The sequence below is a fragment of the Dromaius novaehollandiae genome, chromosome 13 (genome assembly GCF_036370855.1).
Source record: "Dromaius novaehollandiae isolate bDroNov1 chromosome 13, bDroNov1.hap1, whole genome shotgun sequence".
Classification (NCBI taxonomy): domain Eukaryota; kingdom Metazoa; phylum Chordata; class Aves; order Casuariiformes; family Dromaiidae; genus Dromaius; species Dromaius novaehollandiae.
In genome coordinates, this window is record NC_088110.1 from 24,180,001 (window position 1) to 24,204,910 (window position 24,910).

The 24,910-nt window shown below is 57.5% G+C and overlaps 5 protein-coding genes across 6 annotated transcripts in view; 1 reads left to right on the plus strand and 4 right to left on the minus strand.

Moving 5' to 3' along the window:
• Positions 1 to 681, minus strand: part of PDF (peptide deformylase, mitochondrial) — a 4,271-nt gene extending 3,590 nt beyond the window's left edge. Inside the window, exon 1 of the mRNA XM_064519869.1 lies at positions 77 to 681. Coding sequence (XP_064375939.1) covers positions 77 to 629 — 553 coding nt within the window. The 5' untranslated portion in view covers positions 630 to 681. The remainder of the gene's footprint in view (positions 1 to 76) is intronic.
• A 344-nt stretch (positions 682 to 1,025) lies between these two features.
• On the minus strand, positions 1,026 to 3,898 carry COG8 (component of oligomeric golgi complex 8). Its single transcript, XM_064519867.1, has 5 exons — positions 3,505 to 3,898; positions 2,889 to 3,096; positions 1,997 to 2,815; positions 1,590 to 1,758; positions 1,026 to 1,415 (listed from the first exon to the last, which is right to left on the minus strand). The coding sequence occupies exons 1-5, from the start codon at positions 3,819 to 3,821 to the stop codon at positions 1,174 to 1,176; spliced, it is 1,755 nt and encodes a 584-aa protein (XP_064375937.1). The 5' UTR covers positions 3,822 to 3,898; the 3' UTR covers positions 1,026 to 1,173.
• On the plus strand, positions 3,894 to 5,502 carry NIP7 (nucleolar pre-rRNA processing protein NIP7). The gene is made up of 5 exons (XM_064519870.1): positions 3,894 to 4,041; positions 4,520 to 4,606; positions 4,722 to 4,860; positions 4,941 to 5,081; positions 5,166 to 5,502. Exons 1-5 carry the CDS (start codon positions 3,986 to 3,988, stop codon positions 5,283 to 5,285), a joined length of 543 nt encoding a protein of 180 aa, XP_064375940.1. The 5' UTR covers positions 3,894 to 3,985; the 3' UTR covers positions 5,286 to 5,502.
• Positions 5,503 to 5,910: 408 nt separating this feature from the next.
• Positions 5,911 to 10,014, minus strand: TMED6 (transmembrane p24 trafficking protein 6). The gene is made up of 4 exons (XM_026118772.2): positions 9,758 to 10,014; positions 7,338 to 7,464; positions 6,900 to 7,051; positions 5,911 to 6,386 (listed from the first exon to the last, which is right to left on the minus strand). The coding sequence occupies exons 1-4, from the start codon at positions 9,962 to 9,964 to the stop codon at positions 6,162 to 6,164; spliced, it is 711 nt and encodes a 236-aa protein (XP_025974557.2). The 5' UTR covers positions 9,965 to 10,014; the 3' UTR covers positions 5,911 to 6,161.
• A 1,850-nt stretch (positions 10,015 to 11,864) lies between these two features.
• TERF2 (telomeric repeat binding factor 2) lies at positions 11,865 to 21,551 on the minus strand. 2 transcript variants are annotated; one of them, XM_026118770.2, is made up of 10 exons: positions 21,325 to 21,551; positions 21,012 to 21,107; positions 20,266 to 20,396; positions 19,485 to 19,571; positions 18,711 to 18,857; positions 17,946 to 18,283; positions 16,930 to 17,319; positions 14,473 to 14,558; positions 13,739 to 13,791; positions 11,865 to 12,718 (listed from the first exon to the last, which is right to left on the minus strand). In XM_026118770.2, exons 1-10 carry the CDS (start codon positions 21,548 to 21,550, stop codon positions 12,560 to 12,562), a joined length of 1,713 nt encoding a protein of 570 aa, XP_025974555.2. In that variant the 5' UTR covers position 21,551; the 3' UTR covers positions 11,865 to 12,559. The 2 variants fall into 2 exon arrangements, with proteins under 2 accessions (XP_025974555.2, XP_025974556.2); XM_026118771.2 differs by having other exon boundaries at positions 16,930 to 17,163; positions 21,325 to 21,550.
• Positions 21,552 to 24,910: the final 3,359 nt, after the last annotated feature.

The window sequence follows — 24,910 nt, forward strand, 5'->3', positions numbered from 1 at the left end:
CTGCAACGGGGCGAGGGGTCCTGCAAAGCCGGGGGGGGGGGGGGGGGGAATGTCCCGGCCCCGGGGCGGTCCGTACCGGAGACGTGCACGGCCCAGTGGCGCGGGACGCAGGCGGAGAAGCCGGCGAGGCTGGCGCAGCCCTCGGGGGCGGTGACGAGGCGGGCGTCGAGCACGCGCAGCTCGGGGTTGACGAGGACGCGCAGCGGGAAGGGCTCGAGGCGGCGGGCGCGGCGCAGCGCCGGCGGGTACTGGCGGCACAGGGCGGGCGGCAGCTCCGCCGCGAAGACGCGCAGCGGCACCCCCAGCTGCGGGGCGCTGAGGCCCAGGCAGGGCCCGCGGCGCAGCCCCGCCGCCAGCGCCGCCGCCAGCGCCCGCAGCTCGGCGCCGCCCAGGCGCTCCGGGGCCACGGCGGCGGCGGCGGCGCGCAGCACCGGGGCGCCCACCTGGCACACGCGGGCGAACGGCGGCGCCGGCGGGCCCAGCACGCGCCGCTTCAGCGCCTGCCAGTACGAGCGCTCCCGCGCGCCCCACTCCGCCGCGCCGCCGCACCCCCGCGCCGGGGCCGGGAGCGGGAGCGGGAGCCGCCCCGGGAGCCGCCGCGCCGCCGCCGCCGCCATGGGCGCCGCCATGCGCGCCGCCGCTGCGCGCGCACCGCTACGGCGGCCGCGAGGGGCCCGCGCGAGGCACCACGGGAAGGCGGCGCGGCGGCCCCTGGCGGTGCGGGGCGGCGCTGCAGGCGCCACCGCTGCGCAGCGCCGAGCACCGCCGGGGCGGGGTGTGGGGGGGTCTTACACGGGTGTGCAACGGCGTGTGTGTGTGTGTGTGCACTGCAGCGCGTGTGCATGCACTGCGGGTATTGTGTGCGTGCGTGTGTGTGTGTGTATGGCATTGCGTGTGCACGCGTGTTTTCTACCCCGCGCCCTCCCGCTGAGAGCAGCAGCACAGGGTGAGGGCGGGGGGGCTCAGGCATACGTGCTTCCCCAGGGAAACGACTCCGGCTCCGAGCGGGAGGCACAGCAGCCACGGCAGAGGCAGAAGAGCTTTATTATGTAGTGTCCAGCCCTTCCCAAGGGAAGGGACCAACAGAACCCGCCGGTGTGGAGGGAAACGGCCCCGGTTCACCGTCGGCTGCAGCGCCTGCGGCCTGCCCGGCTCCGCGGCTCGCGGCTGCGGCTAGCTGGGGGGCTCCGCGGGGCTCTCGTCCGCCAGCGCGGCGGGGGGCTGAGCGGGCAGGGCCTCCTCCCGCGCGTGCTGCGGGGGGCCCGGGGCCGGCGCAGGGCTCTCCTGCGCTGCCTCCTCGCCCGGTGCCGGATCTGCCTCTCGCGCCGGCAGGATGAAGGCCAGGGGCTCCCTGATGGCCCCGACGTCGACGCAGCCCAGCCGGCAGAACCGCTGCAGCTGGGTGGCGGGGACACCTGCGGAGAGCAGAGGGGACTCGCGGGGCTGCCACCAGCAGGACCCGCCGGCGAGAAAGCAGAGCAGGGAGCACAAGGCCGTGAAGGGACAAGGGCAGGGTCCCCAGCGCGGCTCCAGCTCCTCCCCTCAGCCCTCCCCAGAAGCGCACCGCGACCGGGGGCGGGGGGCCTTACCCAGCGCCTGCGCTATCTGGGCCGGAGGAAAGAGGACCTGGAGACAGCGGTTGAGGTAGGGGAGCAGATCTTCCAGGAACACGGTGCAGAACTGGACAAAGAGCTCCTGCTCGCGCCCGCTGAAAGCTGCCTCCTCCGCCCGGTGAAAGGCCAGGATTATTTTGGTCACCTGGGGACAACGTCATTAATCCCTCAGTCACATCCCCAGACCACCCAAGACAGACTCCAAGGCCCGGAGAGCCCCACACGTCTCGGAGAAAACAGCCAATCCTGCCCCGTGCTGCCAGGCTCCCAGCCTCAGCCGCCTGGACAAACCGGACAGGCCGCGAGCACATTTCCTTCCACTCTGCTCTGTCGCGGCAAAGCCAAAAGATCTGCAGAGCGAGGCCCGGCCTCGGGAGCCTCACCTGGCTGAGCGCGTCCTCCAGGCAGGTGGTGACATCCTGGGCCAGGGCCACGGGGCAGCAGAGCCGCAGGTCGTTGAAGGCGACGAGGAGGCTGTTGAGGAAGCAGGCGAGGGGCGGGAAGTCCAGCAGCACCATGGGCGGCTGCAGGGTGCCCGGCTGGGCCGTCGGCACCGCCACGGCGACGGCGCTGCCCAGCACGGCCGGGGCGGAGATGAGCGTGTAGGAGTTCATCTCCTCCTGGAACTTCTCCACGGCCTCCTCGACCGCCTTCCTGAAAGCGCCGACGGTGACGCGCTGGAAGATGGGGGCCAGCTGCCCGCGGAAGTCAGCGCCCACCCTGCTGAAGGAGAGGCCGAAGTACATGCACTGCCCCAGCAGCGAGTCCAGGCGGCCGCCCACCCCGCGCTGGAGGTCGCCCTCCAGCACCTGCAGGAACTCGGAGACCTTCTGCAGCACCCAGCCGTGGAAGATGGCCCCCTCGTTGAGGGCCTGCTCGTCGGCGGGCAGGAGCGGCTCCTCGTCGGAGAAGATGGCGCGATACTGCGTGATGATGTCGAAGAGGTGGACGCGGCAGGCCTCGATGGTCTTGGTGATGTGGAAGTAGGGGTCGTCGTCCGGGATGGCGGCCTGGATGGAGCGCAGCCAGGCGTCGCGCGCCTGCAGGAACTTGATGCGCAGCTCGGCCTCCGTGAAGACGTCCATGCGCCGCAGGTAGCCGATGACCCGCAGGCAGGCCGGCAGCTGGATGTTGGTGCGCAGCTGCTGGATGAGCTGGTTCAGCATCAGCTGGGTGGACTGGCGGACTTCGTCCACGATGCCCTGGGGACAGGGGGACAGCCTCAGCCACGGGTGCCACGCAGCAGCAGCGGGGCCGGGGCGGAGCGCGGCGCACCTGGATCACGGGGATGGCACTGTGCTTCCTCTCCAGCCGGCGCACGTAGGCGGCGAGCTCCAGCGCCTCCTCGTAGTAGCCATTGCGGACGCACGTGTCCATGAGCTGCGGGATCTCCAGGATCTCCAGGATCTCCGTGTGCCGGTTCAGCGTCAGGCTGTTCATGCGCCGGCTGCAGGCGATCTCCTCAGCATCTCGCATGAAGTTCCTGCGGGAGCGGGACGGGATCAGCACAAGGGCTCCCCCCCCAAGCCCCACGCTGCAGGCAGGCAGCTCCCCCACGCAGGGACCCTCCGGCCTCTCCCCATCCCCGGCTCCGGCACCAGACTGAGGCTGGGAGGGGGCCCTGGACCTGCCTCCCTCCCCACCCGCACCGGGGCTGCTGCCCCCGGGTCCCTCCTGCCCCCCCGACCCCGTCCCAGTCTCGTGGGGGCCCCTTGCTCCGGGGTCGCTCCCTGCATCCCCCCCAGCTGCCCCTCGGACCTTCCCAGCCCCGGCTCCTGCCTCCTCCGGGGAATCAGCCCCGGCCCCGGCCCCAGGCACTCCCGGGCCCCCCTCTCCTCCGCGGGCCCTGCCCAGCCGCCCCCGGGCCCCCCCGACCCCCCCCCCCCCGCACCGGCAGGCCTCCTGGAGGGCGGGCAGGCGGGCCAGCAGGCTGCCGAGGCGGAGCTCGATGCCGCCGAAGCCGCGGCCGGCGCGGCCGGTGCACTCGGCGGAGCGGATGAAGGCCCGGTAGTGCTCGAAGGCCAGGCGCCGCGTCTGCGCCCCGACCCGCGCCCGCTCCGCCGCCAGCCGCGCCGGCTCCCGGCCCAGCGCCGCCAGCCCCAGCGCCGCCAGCTCCGCCAGGTAAGCGGAGAGCTCGGCGCCGCCGGGCGCCGCCGCGCCGCCCAGCAGCCAGGCCAGCAGGCTGGCCTCCTCCGCCGCCGCCGCCATGCCGCCGCTCTGCCCGCCCGCCGCGCCTCGGTGGTCCCCGCTGACGTGCAGCGGGGGCCGCTCTGCCCTCCCGGCGCGTCTCGGTGGTGCGCGGCGGCGAAGGCGGTGCTTCCGCTTCCGGGTCCGCTTCCGGGTCCGGCGCGGCCCCGCGTGCGCACGGGGCGATGCGGCCGCTGACGGAGGCGGAGACGCGCGCGGTGTTCGAGAAGCTCGGGAGATAGTGAGGGAGCGGAGCGGGACCGGGAGCGGGACCGGGGGGACCCGGAGGATAGTGAGGCACCCGGACCGGGAGCGGGGGGAACGGAAGATAGTGAGGGACCGGGAGCGGGGGGATCCGGGGGATAGTGAAGGACCCGGACCGGGGGGATCCGGGGGGCCGGGAAATAGTGAGGGACCGGGGAGGGGGGTTGACTGTGGACAGTGGCAGCTGCGGGATGGGGGGATCTTGGGGGGGGGGGGAGGGGACCAGGCAGGCCAGGGCACAGCGAGGGGGCCCAGCAGTGGCGAGGGGACAGGGGGAGGCGGGGATGGGAGCCACGCTCTGCTGTGGCAGGTAGGTGGGATGGGAGGCCTGAGGGGCAGCAGAGGGGCTTGGGGGGGGGGGCATGTGGGGCTGGGGGCCTTGGGCAGGCTGGGGCGCACGCGCGGCAGGGCCGATGGGGCGCACGCGCCTGGGCGCTCATGGCCTCTCCCCACAGCATTGGCGAGAACATCCAGCTGCTGGTGGACCGGCCCGATGGCACCTACTGCTTCCGCCTGCACCGGGACCGTGTCTACTACGTGAGGTGAGTGGGCCGGGGTGGCTGCCACCGTGGCGTCGGGCCGGGGGAACCGCGCTGGCGGGCGCCCGCGGCCCTCCCGGCTCGGGAGCCACTGCAGCGCTGCCGCATCTCTCCACAGCGAGAAGCTGCTGAAGGTGGCCACGAGCGTCCCCCGCGACAGCCTGGTCGCGCTGGGCACCTGCTTCGGGAAGTTCACCAAGACGCAGAAGTTCCGGCTCAGCGTCACGGCGCTGGATTTCCTCGCACCCTACGCCAAGGTGGGCGGCAGCACCCCCATCCCGGTGTGGCCCCGCGCCCGGCCCCCACGGCCCCTCACCGCCCTGGGCCTCTCTTGCAGTACAAGGTGTGGGTGAAGCCTGGCTCCGAGCAGTCCTTCCTCTACGGCAACCACGTGCTGAAGTCGGGCCTGGGCCGCATCACAGAGAACACGGCCCAGTACCAGGGCGTGGTGGTGTACTCCATGGCCGACGTCCCGCTGGTGAGCGGCCGGGCCGTCCCCGCGGTGGGGACGCAGGGGCTGGGGCGGGAAACTCTCCCTCCTTCTCACCTCCTCCATCCGCAGGGATTTGGGGTGGCCGCGAAGTCCACCCAGGACTGCAGGAAGGTGGACCCCATGGCGATCGTGGTGTTCCACCAGGCCGACGTCGGGGAGTACGTGCGGAGCGAGGACACGCTGACTTAGCGGAGCTGCGCGCTCCGGAAACGCGAGCAACTCTGGGCAGAACGGACCTTGTCCCGCAGCGTCTGCGCACCGCCGGCACGGGGGCAGCAGGGAGCAGGCCCTGCGCAGGGTGGCAGGGGCAGCGGCACTGCCCCGCGCCTGCCCCCGCGAGCAGCTGCTCCCCAGAGCGGCTGCTCTGGTGCTGTGATTGTATAAAGCCGTTTCCCTCTTTCGTAAACTGCGTTTTGTCTTGTGTAGAGCCTCAGCGGGGTCAGTCCTCACCCCCCCAGCCCAGGGTGGGGGTTACACTTTGAGTTTGCCTTCCTCAGGCCAGTGTCAGATGGTGACACGCACCGAGTGTGAACGTGGAGGGAAAAAGCACCGCATCGGGGCTCAGGGGGAGGCAGCACCCGGCCCCTGCTCTCGGCCTGGGCTTCAGCCGTCGGAGCTGACGGCCGCGCTTCCCCGGCCGGGAGGAACGGGGCAGGGAAGGACTCGCTCCACCTCGGCTTGCAGGGCTGGGCTGCAGCCAGCGCTCTGGTTGTGCCAGGGGTTGTTTACGGGGTTTCTAACAGAAAAGGCATGTTAAGGCTCCGTCTTTAAAGAGCGGCAGAGACGTAACAAACAGTTCCCAACAAACACAAAGTTAAGGCAGTTACTTCAAACCTTTTTTCCTTCAAAGTGGTATCAGCAGAGGCAGGGCTAGAGCCGAATGCAGGAGCCCAGGGAGCTCTGCACGCCCGGCTGCGCTGCCCTCTCCCCGAGACGGGATCCGGTCCTGCCCTCCCTGTCCCGCGGCAGCTAGGGGCCGGTGTGGAGGTGCGGAGGAGCGGCGTGGTTCCCGTTTGCCGTGGGCAGAGGCAGGGCGGGCGCAGGCAGCGGCGGTGCTCGGAGCCCCTAGCACCTGGGCCTGGCAGCGGGCTGCACAGCGAAGAGGCGCTTCAGGAAGCAGAGCTGGAGCGCCCCGGAGAGGACGATGACGCAGCTCTGAGCCAGCGACCACCAGTTGACGTAGCTGTAGTTGGACTCGAGGAGGAAGGAGTCGGCCCCTTTCCTCATCCGGGCGAAGTTGTAGAACCTCCGCATGTGGAAGACGTGGAGCTGCAGCTTCCGCATGCTGACCTGCGGCCGGAGCGGGGAACGAGAGCAGGGAGCTCAGCAGCTGCAGAGCGTGCTGCCGCTGCAGCTGGACCTGCTGGGGACGGCTGTAGGAACACCCTGGCAGTTACCTACAAGGCTCGGCACTGAATAGGGGCCCCCAGGGTCAGACAGACCCGTGGGCTGCGTCGCCCAGCGCCGGCCCTGCCAGGAGCGGGTGGTGGGAGTGGGGCCCTGGGAACTACAGGCTGGTAGCTGCAGCAGGCTCTTAATACTAGCAGTGATAAACTCCTTTCCCCCCAGTATGGGAGCGGCAAGGCACTGGTAATTACCGGACCCTGCGCTGGCAGGCCAGGAACCAACTGCCAGGTTTTATCCCACCCAGCTCCTGGCTGCCGAAGCCAAACAGCCCAAGAACCCCATCCACTTCCAGGCTGCAGCTGCTCCATTAAGTCTTGCCGTCATCAGTTCAAGCCTGGTTTTGTGTCCTCCTGACCCAGGTGCTGTTTCAAAGCGCTGTGGTAGGAGTGCACTTACCCCGATGGCATCCAGGGTGTCGTTCAGCTGTTTCCTCTCTGCCTCTTGCTCATTCTCCGCGTCGAAGCCTTGGTAGTACACACCGAAGTCGAGATAAACCTGCATGGAGCCAAAGCGGTTGTGCTGGTTGCTCAGGCACAGCTGGTAAAAGCCTGCAGAGAGAAGGGGGGCTTTTCATTCCCTGGGTAGAACAGCTGCTGACAGACAGACAGACAGACAGACAGCCCCGTGCCCCTTGCTACACTCCGATCCCAGCCGTGAGGGAGCGGGAGCTAGCTCATGGATAGATCCCTAAACCAGGAAGTTTTGGCTGCCTGGGCAGGCTCCGGGGTGGATGCTAGCAGGGGCGTTCGCAGCCCCCAGACTCCAGTCACCGTCAGTCTGTTCATTGCCTGCAGCTTTCGGAGGGGCCCAGGAGGGGACGAGGGCGGCAGAGACCTGTCTCCTTGGTCGGGAAGTTGATCTGTCCTCGCGCGTGCTGGGAAGAGCCAAGCCGTAAGCCGCTGGGGTCGCTCACCGTGGCCAGGATGTGCCGGTCGCCCGCCATCCCCGTCGCCCACTGGACCTGGAGGCAGGGAAGAGGAGGACGTGCGGGGGCTGCGCTCCCCCAGGGGAGACCCCCAAGCGATGCACGTGGTGGGTGGAAGAGCCCGTCAGGGCTGCGCTGCTAGAGATCCCGGGGCTGCTCCGAGGGGGCATCCGCCCTCCGAGGGCCGCCCGCACCGCGGTTCTCCAGCCAGCCGTGCCGAGGGCCAGCGCCGGAGCCGGCCTGGCTGGAGTTGTGCACGTTTAGCAGCACTGCATGGTGGAACAGAACAGTTTCTCACGGAGAGGAGCCTCAGCCATGGCTGATTTTGCTCCCAGTGCGGCAGCCCAGTCCCCCAGACCGCTTGCGGGAGACCCGGAGCGCAGGGACCCTGCTGGCCCTGGCACCATCTTCCCAGCCACCCAGGGACGCGCCTTCTCTGCCCTCCCCAGCACACACGGTTCCTCCTCCCATCTCCCTGCTCGATTCTTCCTCCCATCTCCCTGCTCCTCTGGGACTGCTCAGCCTGGAGCAGAGAAGACGGAGGGGGGATCTTATCACTGTGTGTTAGTATCTGCAGGGAGGTTGCAGATGATGGGGACAGGCTCTTCTCAGTGGCACCCAGTGATGGGACAAGAGGCAACAGGCACAATCTGAACATGAGAAAAAAAAACCTTCTTTACTGTGCGGGTGACAGAGCACTGGAACGGGTCACCCAGGGAGGTTGCGGAGTCTCCATCCTTGGAGATACTGAAAAGCCATCTGGACACAACGCAGGGAAACGTGCTCTAGGGGACCCTGCGTGAGCAGGGGGGTTGGACTAGGCGATCTCCACTGGTCCCTTCCAGCCTCGACCAGTCTGTGATGCTGATGGGACCTATCTATTCCTTCTGGGCCCCTGCGATGATCCGAGGAGCTTCCTCTCCTTTGCAGAGTGTTCGCCCCCGCCGTTCCCCAGGGACCCTCGTGTGCCTGACTCGGCTCCCCAGGAAAGAGAGAAGCTGGGACCCCGCGTGGCCCCTGCGAGCAGGGAGGAACCAAGGCGACCGCTGCCGCTGGGCAGCCCGGCCCTGCCGTCCTGCTCGGGGAAGCTCCCTCCTTCGTTGCTCTCGCGCCGAGCGAGCGCGTTGGCTGTGCTGGCGGCCGGGAACAAAAGCCTCTTTCCCAGCAAACTGGCAGTTCCACAGAGGAGACAAAAAATTCACAGCCCTGAGTAACTTAACCCTTAGTTCCCCGTCCCCTCTCCCGCCGTGCTGCTGGCACAGACCCGAGCAGGACCTTGGCCATGGCCCTGCCCAGCTGCAGACGGGGACCGGGCCGGGGGTGCAGGCAGCCTCGCAGAGGGAACCGCAGGGCTGGGAGCCAAGGGAGCTCCTTGCCCTTGGTTTAGCGCAGCCAGGACTCGGCCCCGGAGGAGCTCGCGCTCAGTCCCCAGGGCTGTTCCCGCACGGCTGCTCTGCTCCGCGGGGCTTTGCCCAGCGCTCGCTGCTGGGACGCTGGGAGATGGTGGACGCGTGCCTCAAACCGGGCACGGCCGTGCCCACGCGCTCCTTCGGCCAGCCCAGTGCAAACAGGCGATAAAAGGGCTGCAGCCTCCCCTCGGGGAAAGGGGACAAGCAGACACGGCTGTGCCCATGGGACCTTCAACGCTCCTTCCCCTCGCAGCTCCGAGGAGAGCAGAGCTCTCGTGTAACAGCCTCCAACCGACGCGGCCCAAAGCAGAGCTCCCCACAGCCCCGAGACCCCCCCCCCCACACACTTGTAGGTCCCTGTGGGCTCCCGCAGGTGCCATGGGCCAACATCTGGAGCGCTCAGCACCCGCAGCTCCCTCTGGTCACACGGACATGTCAGCGTGCAGCAGCCCCAGAGCCAGGCTCACCGGCGTCACCTATTTACAGTTCTAAACCAGGTGTTTTTAGCAATAAATAGGATCGACCATGAGAGAAGAACATGGCCCCTGAAACCAGCCACCTGCGTCACTGCAAAACTCCCCGTTGCAGCTAAGGACCTTCCCTGCGCAAGGCGAGCCACCGCCACCGCCGCCCTGGGGCAGCCCCTCGGATCCAGCTGGCACTCGGATTTCGCCCCACGAGGGTTTTCTGCGCACGTAAGCCCCGCACCGGCCGCACGATTGAACAGACGAGGGCTGCGCACCCAAGGACTTGTCACCTCCACCGAGGAGGCAGCTGGCGCTGGACCAGTCCCAGGGCGGCTCTGTGGGCAGCACATCCCGATCCAGCACATCCCGATCCAGCACATCCCGATCCAGCATGGACCCCGTTAGCAGACGCGCTCGCCGACGGCTTTGGGGGCGGCACCCCCCAACACTCACCTCGTAGCTGAAGAAGAAGTTGCCGCTCTGCTGCGCGAACTGCCAGAAGCACTCCGCAGCGCCCGCGTGGACGACGACGGCGAAGTCGTAGCGGTCGGCTCCGCGGAACAGCGGCTCGTCGCTGGAGCCGCTCAGGGGCTCCGTGCGGGGACAGCCCGCGGGGCGCAGCAGCCCCAGCCCCAGCGCCAGCAGCCCCAGCAGCAGCATGCTGCTCTCCGGCCGTCGCGCCCCGGCTGGGGCGGCCGGGAGCGGGGCTCCGAGGCGGCCGGGTAATCATTAACCGCTCCCGCTCTCCCGTTTGCTCTGCGGCTTCGGTCGGCAGCACCTGGGCCGTGTCAGGAGCAGCTTGGAACAGGCTCCGCTCCTCAAGGTGATGCCGGTGCCTGGCAGGACCTGATCCGCCTTGTCCACACTGGAGCTTTCCAAGCCGAGCCCTTTCGGAGAGGGGCTGCTGCCTAAGGACCCCAGCCACCGCAGCACCTTCTGGCTGCACAAAGCCGGTCCTTTGCGCTCAGACAGCCCCGCTCCCATCTCAGCCTAACGCTCTGCCACTCTGCGTCTTGCAAACGAGCAAATTAAGCACAAAAAGACAAGAGTTTAACTACAGGAAACACGCAGAGCCCAGCCAGGCCAGCTGAGCGGGGCGGGCACTGTCCCCCCGATGCCACGCTCTCAGGCACAGCGGGTGTTCGGTCACGGGCTGCAACACCCTCCCCATGGAGCCCCGGGCAAAAGCAGCAGAACAGGCTCTGCCCCTCGCGGAACGAGGGGTTTCCTTCCACCTGGGCACAGCTCAGGGCAGGAAAGACGGGCGCTTCCTATCCTGGCAATTACCGATCCAGCTTTTAGTCCACATAAAGCTACTCAGCCCCAGAACAGGATTCTGCAAGCTCAGGATGGTCCTTCCCACCCAAGGCTACTCCAGCCCAAGGGAAAGAGCTGCAAAAGCAGAGGCGGGGGGAAACGAGCAGGTGACAGGGGAAGCTCGTTCCAGCAGCTCCTGCTCCTGAAGGACAGGGAGGAAGCAGGTGTTTCAGCAGGGATTTCTACCCAACCCTTGCTCAAAGGGAAGCCAGCAGGAACATGGCTAAAGGCAGCATTTCTTCAGCTGGACCAGAGCACTGATTTCAAAAAATTTAAACTCACTGGTGAGGGTGGGAGGAGGTAACGTCACAGCAAGTCTCTCCAGAGCCTGCCCTTTGTGTTGCACCGTTGCAGGTCTGCTCTCACAGGACCTGCCAGTCCATTCAGGCTTTCGCTAGTCTGTTAACACAGCTCACCCGGGGGCTCCTCGCGGTTGACTGAGAAGAAGGTACAGCACGTCACCACCTCGCCAGGGCCCAGCACCGGGCATCGGCTGTGACCTGTGCTTCTCCGGACTGAGCTGACAGGCTGCAGCTGCCAGACCGGCACGTGGCCCTCAGGGCTCCTTCATCCTTGCCCAGCTGCTCCTTGGCAAGTCAGCACAGAGCTAGTCACCTTTCAGACAGCAGAGCTGCCCCCCTGTTAGTGTCAGCACGAGTTAGGGTCAGCACACCCCCCTCTCCCCCAATCCTAAGTGCAGCAGCCACAGAATAACGGGAGAAGTAATGAGCCTGGCTGGGCTCCTCCCACCACCTCTGGCGTTGCCTCATTCCCTGCCATCCACCGCAACTCACCCAGAAACGGAGGCTCTTCGGGGGACTCCTCCGTACACACCCTGCCCTTTGCCCGCTACAGGACTATAACCCAGAAGCTGCCACTTCATCTCTGCGCCTATGGGACAGCATCTCCTCCGTGCAGGGCATCGTTGTTCCACCACGAACAGCTGCCGACACGATATTCCCAGCCTCAGCTGGCTCAGGAAGCGAATAGGGAGTCCCACGGCTCCGGGGTGGTGCATTCCCAGAGGCGTCTGAGCAGCCAGTGCCCCGGACACTCATTTCCATCTGGGAGACCCCAGTCTGCATGTTACAGCCGCAGTGCCTAACATGAGAAGAGCTTTATTTCACAGAAGACCATTCAGGCACGGACTCCAACTTTGGCACCGGAAGGCAAGACACACAGTGCCCTCAGGGTTCACAGGAGGAAGGTGTTACCGGAAAGCTGAAATTCCTTTAAGACAGGCTCAAAATCACTAAACACGAACTTTTAATGCGGGAACAACCAATACTTAAGTACTGAAACAAAAAATATACATGCTGTTAAAGCCTCAAGAACCTCACAGGGAGAAATTCCCACTTGCAAACTATACATTTACAAAGCAGAGAGAAATGTAAAAAACCAAAGCAGATCACCTTGCCTAAATTTCTTCTCCACAGAATCTGTGGGACTATGTGCTGCCTCTCTCCCCAGAGGGACTGAGTGCAAGTAGAGGAAGCCTATCAGACAAAAGATTCACAAGCAGTTTAAGACAAATTAAAACGTATAAAAATAGCCACTGATTTGACAGCATCTGAGCAGATAGAACTGTCATTTTAGCAACCGATGAGGTTGAAATTCATCCTGCAAAGGCTGCAGGTGTCAGGTGTCAGAGGAAGTCTCACTCCAGGCCATTTCTGAGGAAGTGCAAGTCAGGCTGCATAGCTTCTGCCAGCTGCAGAAGATCTAAACTTTGCAGCCACAACTAGAAAGACAAGGTGCCTTAATTCCTGTCAAATGTGGTTTCTGTCTGCTGCAGCATTCTCCGGTACCAAATAGTCATGCTGTCCCCATCACCCACCAGGGAAGAGCACTGGAACCTCACTGCTATTATTGCTCTGGTCCATCTTTCAAAGGAAAAGTAAGAATATTTTTGCATTGAAGGTCCCTTGGCTTCCACTTTTAGAGAATTCCCAGCTTCTTCATGGTCCGCCAGCGATCCTTGATCATCACTGCTGTGCGGTTCCGGAAGGGGTATTTTTGGCAAATGGACTTCCATCTCCCTTCTCCAAACTTCTTCACTCCATCTTTGATCCACTCACTTTCCTGTATTGTCCATTTCTACAAAAGAGCAGGTAAACAATGTTCTGTGATCAACATAGCACAGTTTCAGGAAGGAGCTGCACTTGGCTGAGAAACTGCACTCTACCTTCTTCTTCTCCCTAGCATATTATCTCTCTTTTACTCTAGGATCTGTTCTAGTAACAAGGAGAAAAGGCAGAAATTCAAAAGCATATACAGCCTTTAATGTTACAAATAAGGCAAATGCTAAGGTCCAACGCAAGTTCAGGAGCAGCTCTGCTTCCCAAAGCACAACACTGGGTACATGAGAGAGGAATTACCCCTTGATGCAAGAGCAATCAGAGGTGCAAAGCGCTCGCTGCTTACGCCCTGCGTAACAGCACACAAGTAGAGCAATAAAGAATCTGCAAGTTCAGCTCTGCAGTCCCCCTGAATTTTTGTACTGAGACGGAACAAAAAAGAATTGAAGAAAGTGAGTCATAGTGAACAGTGCTACATTGTGTAGAGCAGCACAAAAGCAAGCAGCTATTTACCTAAAACCAAGGGAAAGAGTCACTAGAAGCACCTGACTTTGGAGCTCTTGGAAGGTAACAGCTGCCATATGCGCACATCTCACCAAACAAGAGCCTCTCCAGTGCTGGCAGAACACGGCAGCTCTAGCTCCAAGCCGCACACAGCAAGGAAAAGGGACTTTCCTCAAGTACCGATGCCAGGCACGTGGGTGGCACACAGCTTTAGCCAACTATCAAACTGTTCTGGTTCTAGCAGAGAAACTCAAGCTCGCTCTGTGAATACAAAGACCTGCACAACTCAGATCAAGCCTGGATACTGCAAGCACTTGCCTCAGTAAATATCACTCTTCACCACAGCAGCTTGTGCTCCATTTAAAGCGCAGCAGCAGCTTGTGCTGCTCCAGCAAACTGCATGCTGCTAAGGAAGCAGTCTGAGCTTCAAAAGGGCCTCCTCACCAACCGACCTCAAATTAGCTGACAGTCTGCTCCGCTATAGGCTGTGTTCTAATTTCAGATCTACAGAGAGGATGTAAGGGCTCCACATTACCTGCTTCTTGGAACCGAAGACCGCAGAGTTGTGGCTGTTCATCTCAAGTGATACTGAAAAACAAACCAAGTGGGTTACGTTTCGCGGTAACTGGGAGGTATACGGACCTCCTTGATGCCTTTGGCTTAACTGCAGGACTCAGCAGTTAGATACAACAAAAACATCCTGTGAGAGACAATGAAACCGAAATCCTCTATCCCCCCTTTTCTGCAGTTACAGCATACCCAGCCTTTCTGTTTCAAGGCATTAACTGCCTTGCCATTAACTGGCCCAAAGAGGATCCATTTTGTTTTAAAGTAGCTAGTACGTTGAGGAGAATGGGGGCATCCATCCAGAAAGCAGCTAGGCTGTACTCTGAAGCTGGAATTAGATATTCCAGAGCCTTGTCCACTTCTTCTCACCAGCGGTGCCAGCTAAGCTGTGTATGTAGTTGCAAAGGGAACTGGACTACAAGTTTGGTCTGTCTGAAAACAATCTTTATTCCACAGCAGTAAAAGTGGGAACTGGGAAAGCTGTAGTTCTGATAATTAAATCCTACAAATTAAAGATAATTATTCTGAAACTTGAACAGGAGTTCTTGGCATGCATTTCAGATTAGAGATACAACCATTTTCTTAGGCTTTTAGTGTTTCTAGTTTCAGAATCCAGTCACACAGAAGGTAGCAAGACACCTGTGAATAAGCCACAAAGCCAGGGTTATCAGTTACCACCTGCACCAGGGATTCTGTTCTTACCTGCATCTGAGAATAGATCGTCCTCCTCACTCCAAACATCTTTTTCTTCTTCAGCAAATGAGCTGTTCCACCTTGGTTTAGCAGGCCTGAAAGCAAGCAAGCATTTATTTCAGCTGCTAGCTAGGGAGAATTTTGTTCTAGGGAGCTCAACAATAACCCGAAAGGCTCACAGAAGAGCCTGCTACCATCTGCAGACTGGCTGGAAGGTGCAGGGCCACCTGGATCACAGCAGACAGGCCTATGGTGAGCACGCAGCAGAGAGAAACACGGCAGCTTGTCCAACCCTAAAGCAATACGTATACATGCCACCCCCTGCATGCCCCTCAGGCAGAGCACCAGTCCTTAAGAGCCCCTGACTGAAAGTAGTGTGCATCACATTCTCAAATACAAATGGCACATTGTATTTTGTAATCAGTATTTACAAAAACATATCTGGGATTAACTACACAATTAAACAGTTAGAGCAAACACAAAAAAACAGCTAGACTTCCCTGGCCTTTGTCTATGGCATGAACTCGGGAACAGCTCAGGGCAGAAGCCCTCAGTATTCTCAGGAAGCATTTAATTCTTACCATTTCACTACTAACACTACTGTGGTCAACTGAGCTACAGAGGCATCTCACTGAGATCAACTGCCTTAATGCCATCACTTGCTTGCAGCACTCAAGCACAATCCTGGGACATGAAATTAGATGTGTTAAAAAAAATACTTTAAAAGGTTTGCTCGTGGCTACCATATACGATGTAATTGAAATCACTTATGAGTACAGCAAAATAACTGCTCTCTATTCTTACTTATGAAGTTGCACTTTTTAGCTCCTCTTTCTTGCACATAAGCATTTAAGAATAAGTCATCGGCAGAGATGCACATGATCGGTTAAAGCCTTCCAGAAAGACATCTATCACCAGCAACCATCACTATCAAGACGACTTACATTTAAAGGCTACAACCAGCCAAAACAACCACACAAGAAGCGCTGCTAATAAATCAGGTTTCCAGGTGAACTGGAAACCGTTCCACGCAGCACAGGATAGAAGGGCATCACCTGAGCTCCTGAGTCCAGTCCCTTCCTAGTGCAGACAACCACACAATGCTCTAGTCCAGAAGAGTTCACAGGACATCTTTCTATACTCAAAATGTTCCCTAGCACCCTCAAAATAAACTCAAGACACGTGCTAAGAAAAGCATCGCCAGTTTAAGTCCTTGACATCGTAGGGAATCTATAAAGTAAGATTCCCAGATGACTCTCAGAAGTGGGCCACATGGGAAAAACACGTCTTCTCGGTTTAATCTCTGACAATTAGCTTACCCCGAGCAAGACATACCAGTGCGGTATCCAGGCGATCTCACCAATACACATCAATGCACTCCACAGTGCATCACACCTGTATTGCAGCTGCTGTCCTGTGCTTCAGAGAGAGAGAACCCACCTCCAAAGAAGCCAAGCTCCACACAGTGTACCAAGATCTTTACCAACCTCCCTTCAAACCCCAAACTTTATGTAGCTCAACGTTCTTAAGGCAGAAACCCAAGGGAAGTTGTGTTTTATTTACATTTTCCAAACACATCAAGCTGTCCTCAGCAAACAATCCTCCTAGTTTTGCTCCTGTGGATCCAAAGCATCATTATTGCTTGCTGCTATGCATCTTGACTAAGCAAATGAAGAGCAACTCAAAGACACTTTAGGAGGGAAGCTTTGCTACACCCTTGTTAAGACCTGCAGAAGGGGATACTCCTGATTTAAGAGTCTCATATCTGTGTTAGTTTTAGACTTCTATCAATAAGCTTACTTTACTAGCTTGGCTGGGGGAAGGGGGGAGAGAGGCAGTTGGGTGATTTAAGGATTTCCTGCATACATAATCCTACCTCCTTTACCTTGCAGCTGAAATGACCGTACTAAGTGATAAAACTCTCATGCAAGAAACAGCCACAAGTAAAAGTTTCTTAACCAACAGAGTGTTTTAGGGTTTTTTTTTTGGGGTGGGGGGGTGGGGGGGAAGCAGGGGGGAAGAGAGGGGAAAAAAAGAGCTTGAGAGAGCTAGATGTTATATTTCGAGTGTTTTTACATGGAAAAGTTACTCTAAGCTCTTCTGTGAGATGTATCTACCAAATCTTTCCAACTTCAGCATTACTAACTGTAACCTGTACAGAAACATGCATTACCTGTGATATGCATGTTGGAATCACCTACCAACGCTAATCACAACAAGTCTGACTCAGCGCAAGTTGAAGCTGGATCATTTTATCATCTGCATTACTATTTACCAAACAGTTAACCACTCAGACAACAGAGCATTTACTTCATCCAGGTGCACATACGCTAGCAGACAAGGATGGTCAATATTCTCATCTTGAATTAAAGATAAAAGGTTTTTGTTGTTCACCCTACCGACATCAGCTGCAAGTCAAAATACTGGGTGCAGATTAGAATATACCACAAGAGATGGGCTTCATACTTGGGATTTTTAGTAGACACAGGCTGGTCATGCGATTTCTGAACAGAAGGTCTGGAAGCAGAAGATACAACTGGCTCCTGGGAAGAGTCTGGGCTCTCACTCAACTCGCTGCACTGGCTGTCCTGCTCCATGACCAGTTTGCTTATGGTCAACAAGCGTTTGCCCTTATGGGGTATTTCAGGAGGCTCTGAGATCTCAGAATCTTGATTCTCCACTTCTTTCCGTCTCTTGGTTCTGTGGGATACAGAAGGAGATAGTTGCTTGGGGAAAGAAATGTCTGTTTCATCCAGTTTGGTGAAGAGCGCATCAGAATCCTGGGAGTCCGACAGGATCTTGAAAGCTTCTCTCAGAACAGAAATCCCATACGTGGTTACAGTTCCAGGGGGCTGCCTACAAAATAAACAAAACTAAGCAGGTTGTAAAGACTTCACCAAGGCGGCTCCACTTCACTCAAAGCAGGGGTTTCCCCTATGCTGTGACCCTCAACAATTCACTGTGTCCCTAGGGTGCAAGATCTACTAAAGGGGATATTCCCAACCCTTCAGCCTGCCCTCCTTCTAAAACAGCGTAAGGCACTATTTGGCCAGACTACTGGCAAACAGCTCTGCCAAAGGTGCCAACGCTACCTGCCAGAGACAGCATCCAGACATCCTTCTGCTAGTCTTGACTAAAGGGCTGATAAGCCACAGACCCTGGCAGAAATCTGCATCTTCTCAGCCACACAAACACCAAACACTCTTCCATAAAAGCAGATCTTCTGTCATCAATTGCCTTCCCTTCCTGGATTCTAAATGCATCTTTTATCTTTGGGCGCAGGGGCTAAACAAAAAAAAACCTTAGCATGTTAACTCTGACCTAGACAGAAATCTTGTCATAGCCTTTAGCACCTTGCTTGGGCAGACCTGCTTCGGCTAGCACTCAGGGACGTTGAGCTGCCTGGACAGAGCAAACTACCCCTCAAAAGAGAACTGCTGCCAAATTTCATCTGTAACATAGGGCCAGATTTCTCTGCCCACCTTTCTGAGTTCTTGGAGGACACTTCTGTAGGTCCTGGAGCTGCTGCTGCTGGTGGTTTAGATATTTCCATAGGCTCTGGAGATTCTTCCGAGATATTAGCTGCTGCTTCTGTAAGCTCAGGAGCTCCTGCTCGGTCCTCTGCCCTTTCTGCAGGCTTGGGAGCTCCCGCCACATCCTTTGCTCTTTCTGCAGGCTTGGGAGCTCCTGCTGGGTCCTTTGCTCTTTTTGAAGGCTCAAGAGCTGCTGCTGGGTCCCTTGCCCCATTTGCAGACTCAGGAGCTGCTGCTGGGCATTTTGGTTCTTCAGCACATTCTGAATTCAAAGTCTTTTTCAACATCTTGGACAGGGAAAAAGCATGCAACCATTATAAAAATGATTCCATGTAATGCCATTTAATTTCATTCCATTCTAAAGGCATTTTAAGCAGTTACTTGAAATTCAATTGATTTTAGGTACAAAGTTAATATCTATCAATTAAAACTTGTAACATGGGCTGAAGCAGCATATTCAGTTGTATAAATCTTCTAGGGACTGACTGCATTCAAAATACTGTGGATTTAGCCCTTTGTTAAGTAGGTGCCAAACTCTGCAACTCATTAATCTGTGAAGGCACGTACAAGCCAAAATACTGTGTTGTACTGTCTCCTGGCAGAGTAAGTGGTAGCTTTCCCCAGACCTCTATCTCATGCCATTTTTCTCCTGCCCCTGGAGGGGGTAGAAGCAGGCGCAGGACTACACGCTGGGTTACCAGGGCAGACACGTACCGTTACCAGCAATGGCTCCGAATTATCCACATAGGTCTCCACAAACTGGAACACGCTGTGCTGAAAACTCTTGTAAGAGAAGTTTGTGATCATTGGATGAGCCAAATTCTTCTCCCGGATAACACCGAGTAACTCTGTCCTCATTTTCTAGGCAAGAGGTAAGAATGTTTGAATAAGTACAAGAGATATAAATGACAAATTCAAGAACTGAGATATGGATAAAGATTGGGCTTTTCCTATTCAACACTCTCCAAGCCCAACTAAGTTACACTGATATAAATTGGGGAAAGACCAGAGGAGCAGATCCATCTTGTTTCAATAGTTCTGACATTGTTTCCAGTGCCCAAAACACTGCACTACCTACAGAAATAAAAGCAGGAAACTTTCTGCTTTACAGAACCAGCCCTTCTTACCAACTCATGCTCTGCACTGGTGAACTTGAGTTTGCCTCGAGCCACAAGGATGGATGTTTACGCCTGAAGGAGCCACAAAGATATGTGAAGGTATATGTGTAAGAGAGGAAGAGAGTTCTAAAACAACTAGCAACATGCAATTTAAATGCCAAATGGCCAATGGTTCTTCTTTCAAGGAAGGATTCATTCCATTTTCATCACCCTGGTCCTTTCCCTCTGTTTCAGATTTCTGTAAGAGCCATGGGCATCCAAGTGAACCATTTAAGCATTAAGAATGATTCACAGATGTGTCCCCACAGAGCCCATAAACCACACCAGTTCCTTCCTCAGACAGCTGTCTGTCTTTCATTCACAGACCCACCTGGCTGCTGGGATCCTTCCCCATGTGTCTCCTTACAATTTTTGAAGCTTTATCAAACTCTCTGTTTTTGATGCAAATTATAACAGCCTACAGAAGAAAAAGAACAGCAATTTCTCTGTTGACATTAAACCAACCAGGCTCTCTAAATCAGCTTTGCAAAAGTACAAGTAATAATCAAGTACAGCACACAAGGAACAGCTTAGTACTACCCCACACAGAGAAACAAATTCTGCATTAACTGATCAAGAAGCAAATAAACTGAAGATATACATCTGTAATCAACCCACTACTATGATTTTTCATAGGATCTTATTCCTTTTCTCATTGATACAAGACTATTCTAAGACAAGGGAAAAGCACAGTAATTACTGCAAAATACCCACAGAAACACACATAAAATACATTTTAAATTTGTGTTTTCTAGTTTCAATTCACCTCTGGCAGGGCCAAGCTCAAACAGGTCTGTATTTTCAGAGCAGCATATTCCCTAAATAGTTGAAGTGGTAATAAAAGACAGGGAAAAAAGACAATTGTCCCTGTGTAAGGGGTCTATGGGCACATACGTTTATATATCTATGTATAAATTTAAGAATAATGGTAATAATACCATTTATTTCACTAAACATCTCTGTAAAATACCATGTGTAAATAATTTTCAGAGAGTCCCATCAGAGACCAATTTTGACCACTCTGTGCATATGCCTGAGCACAGTTTGGATTAAAATTCCTAATGTTTTTAGCAAGTTAAGGATAAAGAAAAAAAAAAAAAAAAAGGTCTTACAGCTTCTTTCACCATTTTTTGAACAGATTCCATCTTCTTTTCAGCCACAGAGAACTCTTTCTGAATGAGCTCCAGGATACCAATTGCTGATTCCAGAGGGGTAAGCTCTGACTCTTTATCAAAGGTGCAATCTACAAAAATAATTCACACACGCTGGTTTGTTAAATCACACACAGAAATGCCTCACAGAGAACTTACTGGAAGCAAGTTACTTGATCTGCTCAGTTTGACCGCAAATTCTACAGTTACTGCCCATGAAAAAACAAAAGGGAATGCTGGACTGACTGCAAAAAAGACACCTAAGGTATGCAAGATCCCTCTCACAGGCGCAGAAACCTACAGAACCACCACAAATGGCAGTTCAAAAAGTTATGAAAAATAATTGATCTAGCAGCAACATTTCAGAAGCTACAAGGCTGAGAAGAAGCCGCAGTGCATGTACATATGGCCAGCAGGATGGCTCTGGAGTGTGGGGTCTGGCACAGTATTAGGGGACATCGCTCTCAGCTAAGAGTGATGATCTTTCACTTGCTACCGCAGTGCAACACAGGTATGAACAGCCGCACTCTGACCCCCAGTCTGAGGGGAGCTCCTCCACATTGCCAGCTTCTGCCCAGGCCTCTGTTCTGTGCAGCTGGGCAGCTCTGCAGAACTGCAGGGACACAGCCGCAGAGTGGGGCTCGCTCTGGCTGGGGCAGGGGCTGGGAGCCACGGCCAGGGCCCCCACGGGAGGGCCAGGCACCCACCTAGGTTCTCGCCCTCCTCAATGCGTGAAAGGAACTGCATGATGCGCAGCAGCTGGGCCACCACGGGCTCCTTCTCCAGAGGCCGCACGAGCAGCGCTGCGGGACAAGAGGCAGGTCAGGCCGGCACCGCACGGCCCCAGCTCACCGCCCCGGTTCCCCTCCGGACCTCGCCCCGGTCTCCCCCCGCGGGGCTCGGCCTCGGCCTCCCTCCCCGCTCCCCCCGGACCCGGCCTAGTCTCCCCCCGCGGGGCTGGGCCCCAGCCTCCCCCCACCTCGGGCCTGGCCCCGGTCCCGCCCCCCCGGCGCGGCCCACCCTGCATGATGTCGCGGAGCTGGCGGAAGTCGCGGTTGCGCCCGGCGCGGTAGGCCGCCACGGCCTGGTGGAAGTAGAACTGCAGCACGCAGCGGTTCACCGTCTCCTCGCGGGCGCCGCCGCTGCCCGCCGCCATGGCCGCCCGCCGCTGCCCCGCCACCCGAACCCGCCGGCTCGTCATCCCGCCCAGAAATGACGCCCGCCCCCGCGCCGGAAGTGACGGCATCCGACTGAGCCGCTTCCCCTCCCCACCCGCGCGGCGCAGGCGCCCTAGTGCGCAGCAGGCGCCTGCGACGACCGGCATGCACCGCACCCGCCGGGCGGCGACTACAACTCCCAGCATGCTCCGCTCCCGGCGTGCACCGCGCCCCCCCCTCCCCCCCCCCGGCGGGCCGGGGCGCTGCCCTCTGGCGGCCGGGCGCGGCGCCGCGCGGGCACCCGGCAAAGCCCAGAAGTGTCTGAAAAACGTGTTTTACGACTCAAAACGCGGCGCCAGGGTCGCCCCGGCGGCAGGGCCGGCACGCAAAGTCCCGGGGCGGGACGGCGCGTTGCGGCCTCCCCCTCGGAGCCATTTTGTTAGGGTTTGTAACAGAAGTGTCAGCAGAGATCCGGCCCCCGACGGCGCTGCTTCACCCTCGGCTACGCCCGCCATTCCCCTGCCTTGAAACGGCATCGCCATCGCAGCAAAATCCAACCTGGGGGCCAGGTGCTAGCGCTTAAGCGCAACTTGCCTTTGCACACATGACCGAACACTTCAAATACCAGATAGGAGTTGTAATTGCCATCGTAATCGTAATTGTAAAAGGTTTTTATGGGCGCTTTACCCCTTCCTTACCTGCAGCCGCCTGCAAATCCCACCCCCGCACCTGCACAAACAAAAAGGGCCCTTTTCAGCTTCTGGGGGCAGAGATGTCCCTGTAATTACCCAGAATTTGTTCACGGAGCCAAAGCCCAGCTGTGCGCTCCCTTGGGCGGACGGGCCAGCATCGCACCTCTCCGACTGCCGAGGAGCAATACCTCGGCGGGCTGATGAGAGTCACGGGCACCTTTTCGGAGACTATTTTTGTGGTGGAAAAGCACATGAAAATTCCTCTTGCATTAGGTTTTTCAGGATACTCCCTTCCCTCTGCCGCTCGGCAGAGGAGAAGGAAACGCACATGAGAAAAATCAGCGTGTCAAATGGAAAACAGTAAACCTGGGAGGGTTTTTTTATTGGCAAACGACAGGAGATAAAAATAATCAGTTCCAGGAGGAACGGTGCCTGTTCACCTCTGGCAGCGTGACCGCCCCGCCGGCCGCACCGGTGCGGGGAGGTGTCCGCATGGGGCGCAGCCGGGCCCCCGGGGCCGCCGAGCCACGGGACCACTGCCGCTAGGAAGGATGCGGAGAAAGATAGCGGCGGCTCTGTTTCCTGGGCTGAGGCGAGGTGACGGAGTGACACGTTGACTGCAACACTTTGGCATGTAAAACCCTCGTGAGCAGGGGAGCGGCGATGGTTTTGCTCTTTTCCTGCCGCAGTGTGCAGGAGCAGAGGACCAGGCTGCAGCTGCTGGACTCCACCGTTCTCCCCCGATTCAAGGAAAATCTTACTGGCCGTAGCAATAGCGTACGCGATGCTCTGCCCTTGCAGCCTTCCAAACGCTGCCTTTGCTTTGCAGACTGCCGAATGCTTTCGGAGAGCTCGGTAGCTTCTGCACCCCTCTGCAGTCCCCCCTGCTCCAGCCAGGTGCCTCAGGCACGTTGGCAAATTCCAGCAACCAGGCTGCAGGATTTGGAGCCAGGGCCTCCGTCCGGCCCCGCCAGGGCTGCCGTCACCCCTCCTGCGTCCGCCCCGTCTCCCCGGTGAGCAGGGCCTTCCCTCCGGAGCTCCCCGGGTAGCTTTGTGGTAAATCGCTGCCTCTCCCGTTAGATGATCCAACCTCTCCAAGCTGGAAGAGAGCAACGAGGGGCTGCAGCTCCGGGACGGCTCTGGCCGACATGTGGCTGTGCTCTCGGATGTGGGGAGCCGCGGTGCCTGTGCGGAGCAGCGAGGGCAGCTGCGGAGGTGCTGATGTCACCAGGCTCGGCCATGGCCAGCACGGGGCACGTGGCAGACCGCACTCTTAGCACCTCCACTGGTCTTCGGTCACGCAAGGCTTCGTTGCCTGCCTGGGCCACTTCTGTGTTCACAGCACCCAACACCAGAAAACTTGTGCAATCTGTAAAGATGCTGGGATTTCGATTTCCAGAGATACTACAGAGACACAAATCACTGTGCATCTCCTAAGAGGCATGGAAGGGAAGCAGGGATTATGGAAGCGGGCAGCGGACCAGGAATGCGAGTGGCCTCGCTGTCCCGGCTCGCTGAGTCCTTGCCCAGTGTCATCGTCAGTTCCCTTTCAGGAAGAGGTCTGGTGGCTCGTGTGCCAAAAGAAACACTGCGCAGGAAAGCACAAATTACAGTCATGTTTGTGCTTTTTAGTCTTAACTAGTTGATTTATAGATTTTGATGAAGTGATTACAGATGAAAGAAAACATTCCAGGGAGCAAGATCCGCATGTTGCTGGGGTCTCGTGTCTGTCGTTCCGTATGAGTTACAGTGGAAAACAAAACAGGAAAATGAGCGGGGCACTCTGGTCACTGCACACTCCTCTCTCTTCTGCATCTGTGCAGCACCAGCCACGCGCTCAGCGCTGCGCAAAGCAGCAGACAGCACCTGCCCTAAGGGGCTTGCTCTCCAGACGGACATGCGATGGATTTCTGGCTTCGCTGGTGCCTGCTAGTGGTAATGAACAGCAGCGGCTGAATTTTGTTGCTCAGTAAACATGGAACTCATTTGCTTACATGATCATTATTTACACTGCTAGCGTGCCTAGAAGGCCTAGTCCTGGACTAGGATGCCACTGTGTTATGTACAAGTGCAGAACAGATACTGCTCCAAGTAGCTCACAAGCTTAGAAAGACAGTGGACAGCTATAGAAAAATGGGCAGGAACAAAACAGTTGCCAAATTTTTGTAGCCGCTATGGAAAAGGGAAATGCTAAGGAGGATAGTGAGGTTGCGTTGCAAAGTTTGTGGAGAAACCCTCCAAGCATGAAAGCTGCAGAGAAGAAAGCACAAAGGTGCTTGTTTGAAAATTAATTAACTAGGTTATAGAAACTGATACTCTGAACCAGAGGCAAAAGATGAGTAGTTCATACTGAAGGAGACAGAACGGAGGGGCAGTAATGTGCTGGGAAGGCTCTAGAAAAAGACATATTTTTGTTTGATATAACCAGGAGGACAGGGCCAGCAGAGGAGTGCAAAGAGATGAGTAGCCTGGTCAAAACAAGAGGGGAGAAAAATAATCTTTATAACAGCACTTGTGTGAACTAATGCATGACTGCACTTGTCAAGGCCAGGCAGAAGGATGTTGTGGCAACAGTGGTGCAAGATGATGAAATCCTGAGTTAGAGTTTACAGTACATAGCCTGACAAAGGAAAAAAAAAAAGCTAAAAAAAGCTTGCCTTAGACACTAAGACATTCTCCTTAGACAGTAAGGAAACAGCAAGGTTAGATGTCACTTCGGTGCGAGGAGCCAGGAACACCTTCGTGTCAGAGAGGATG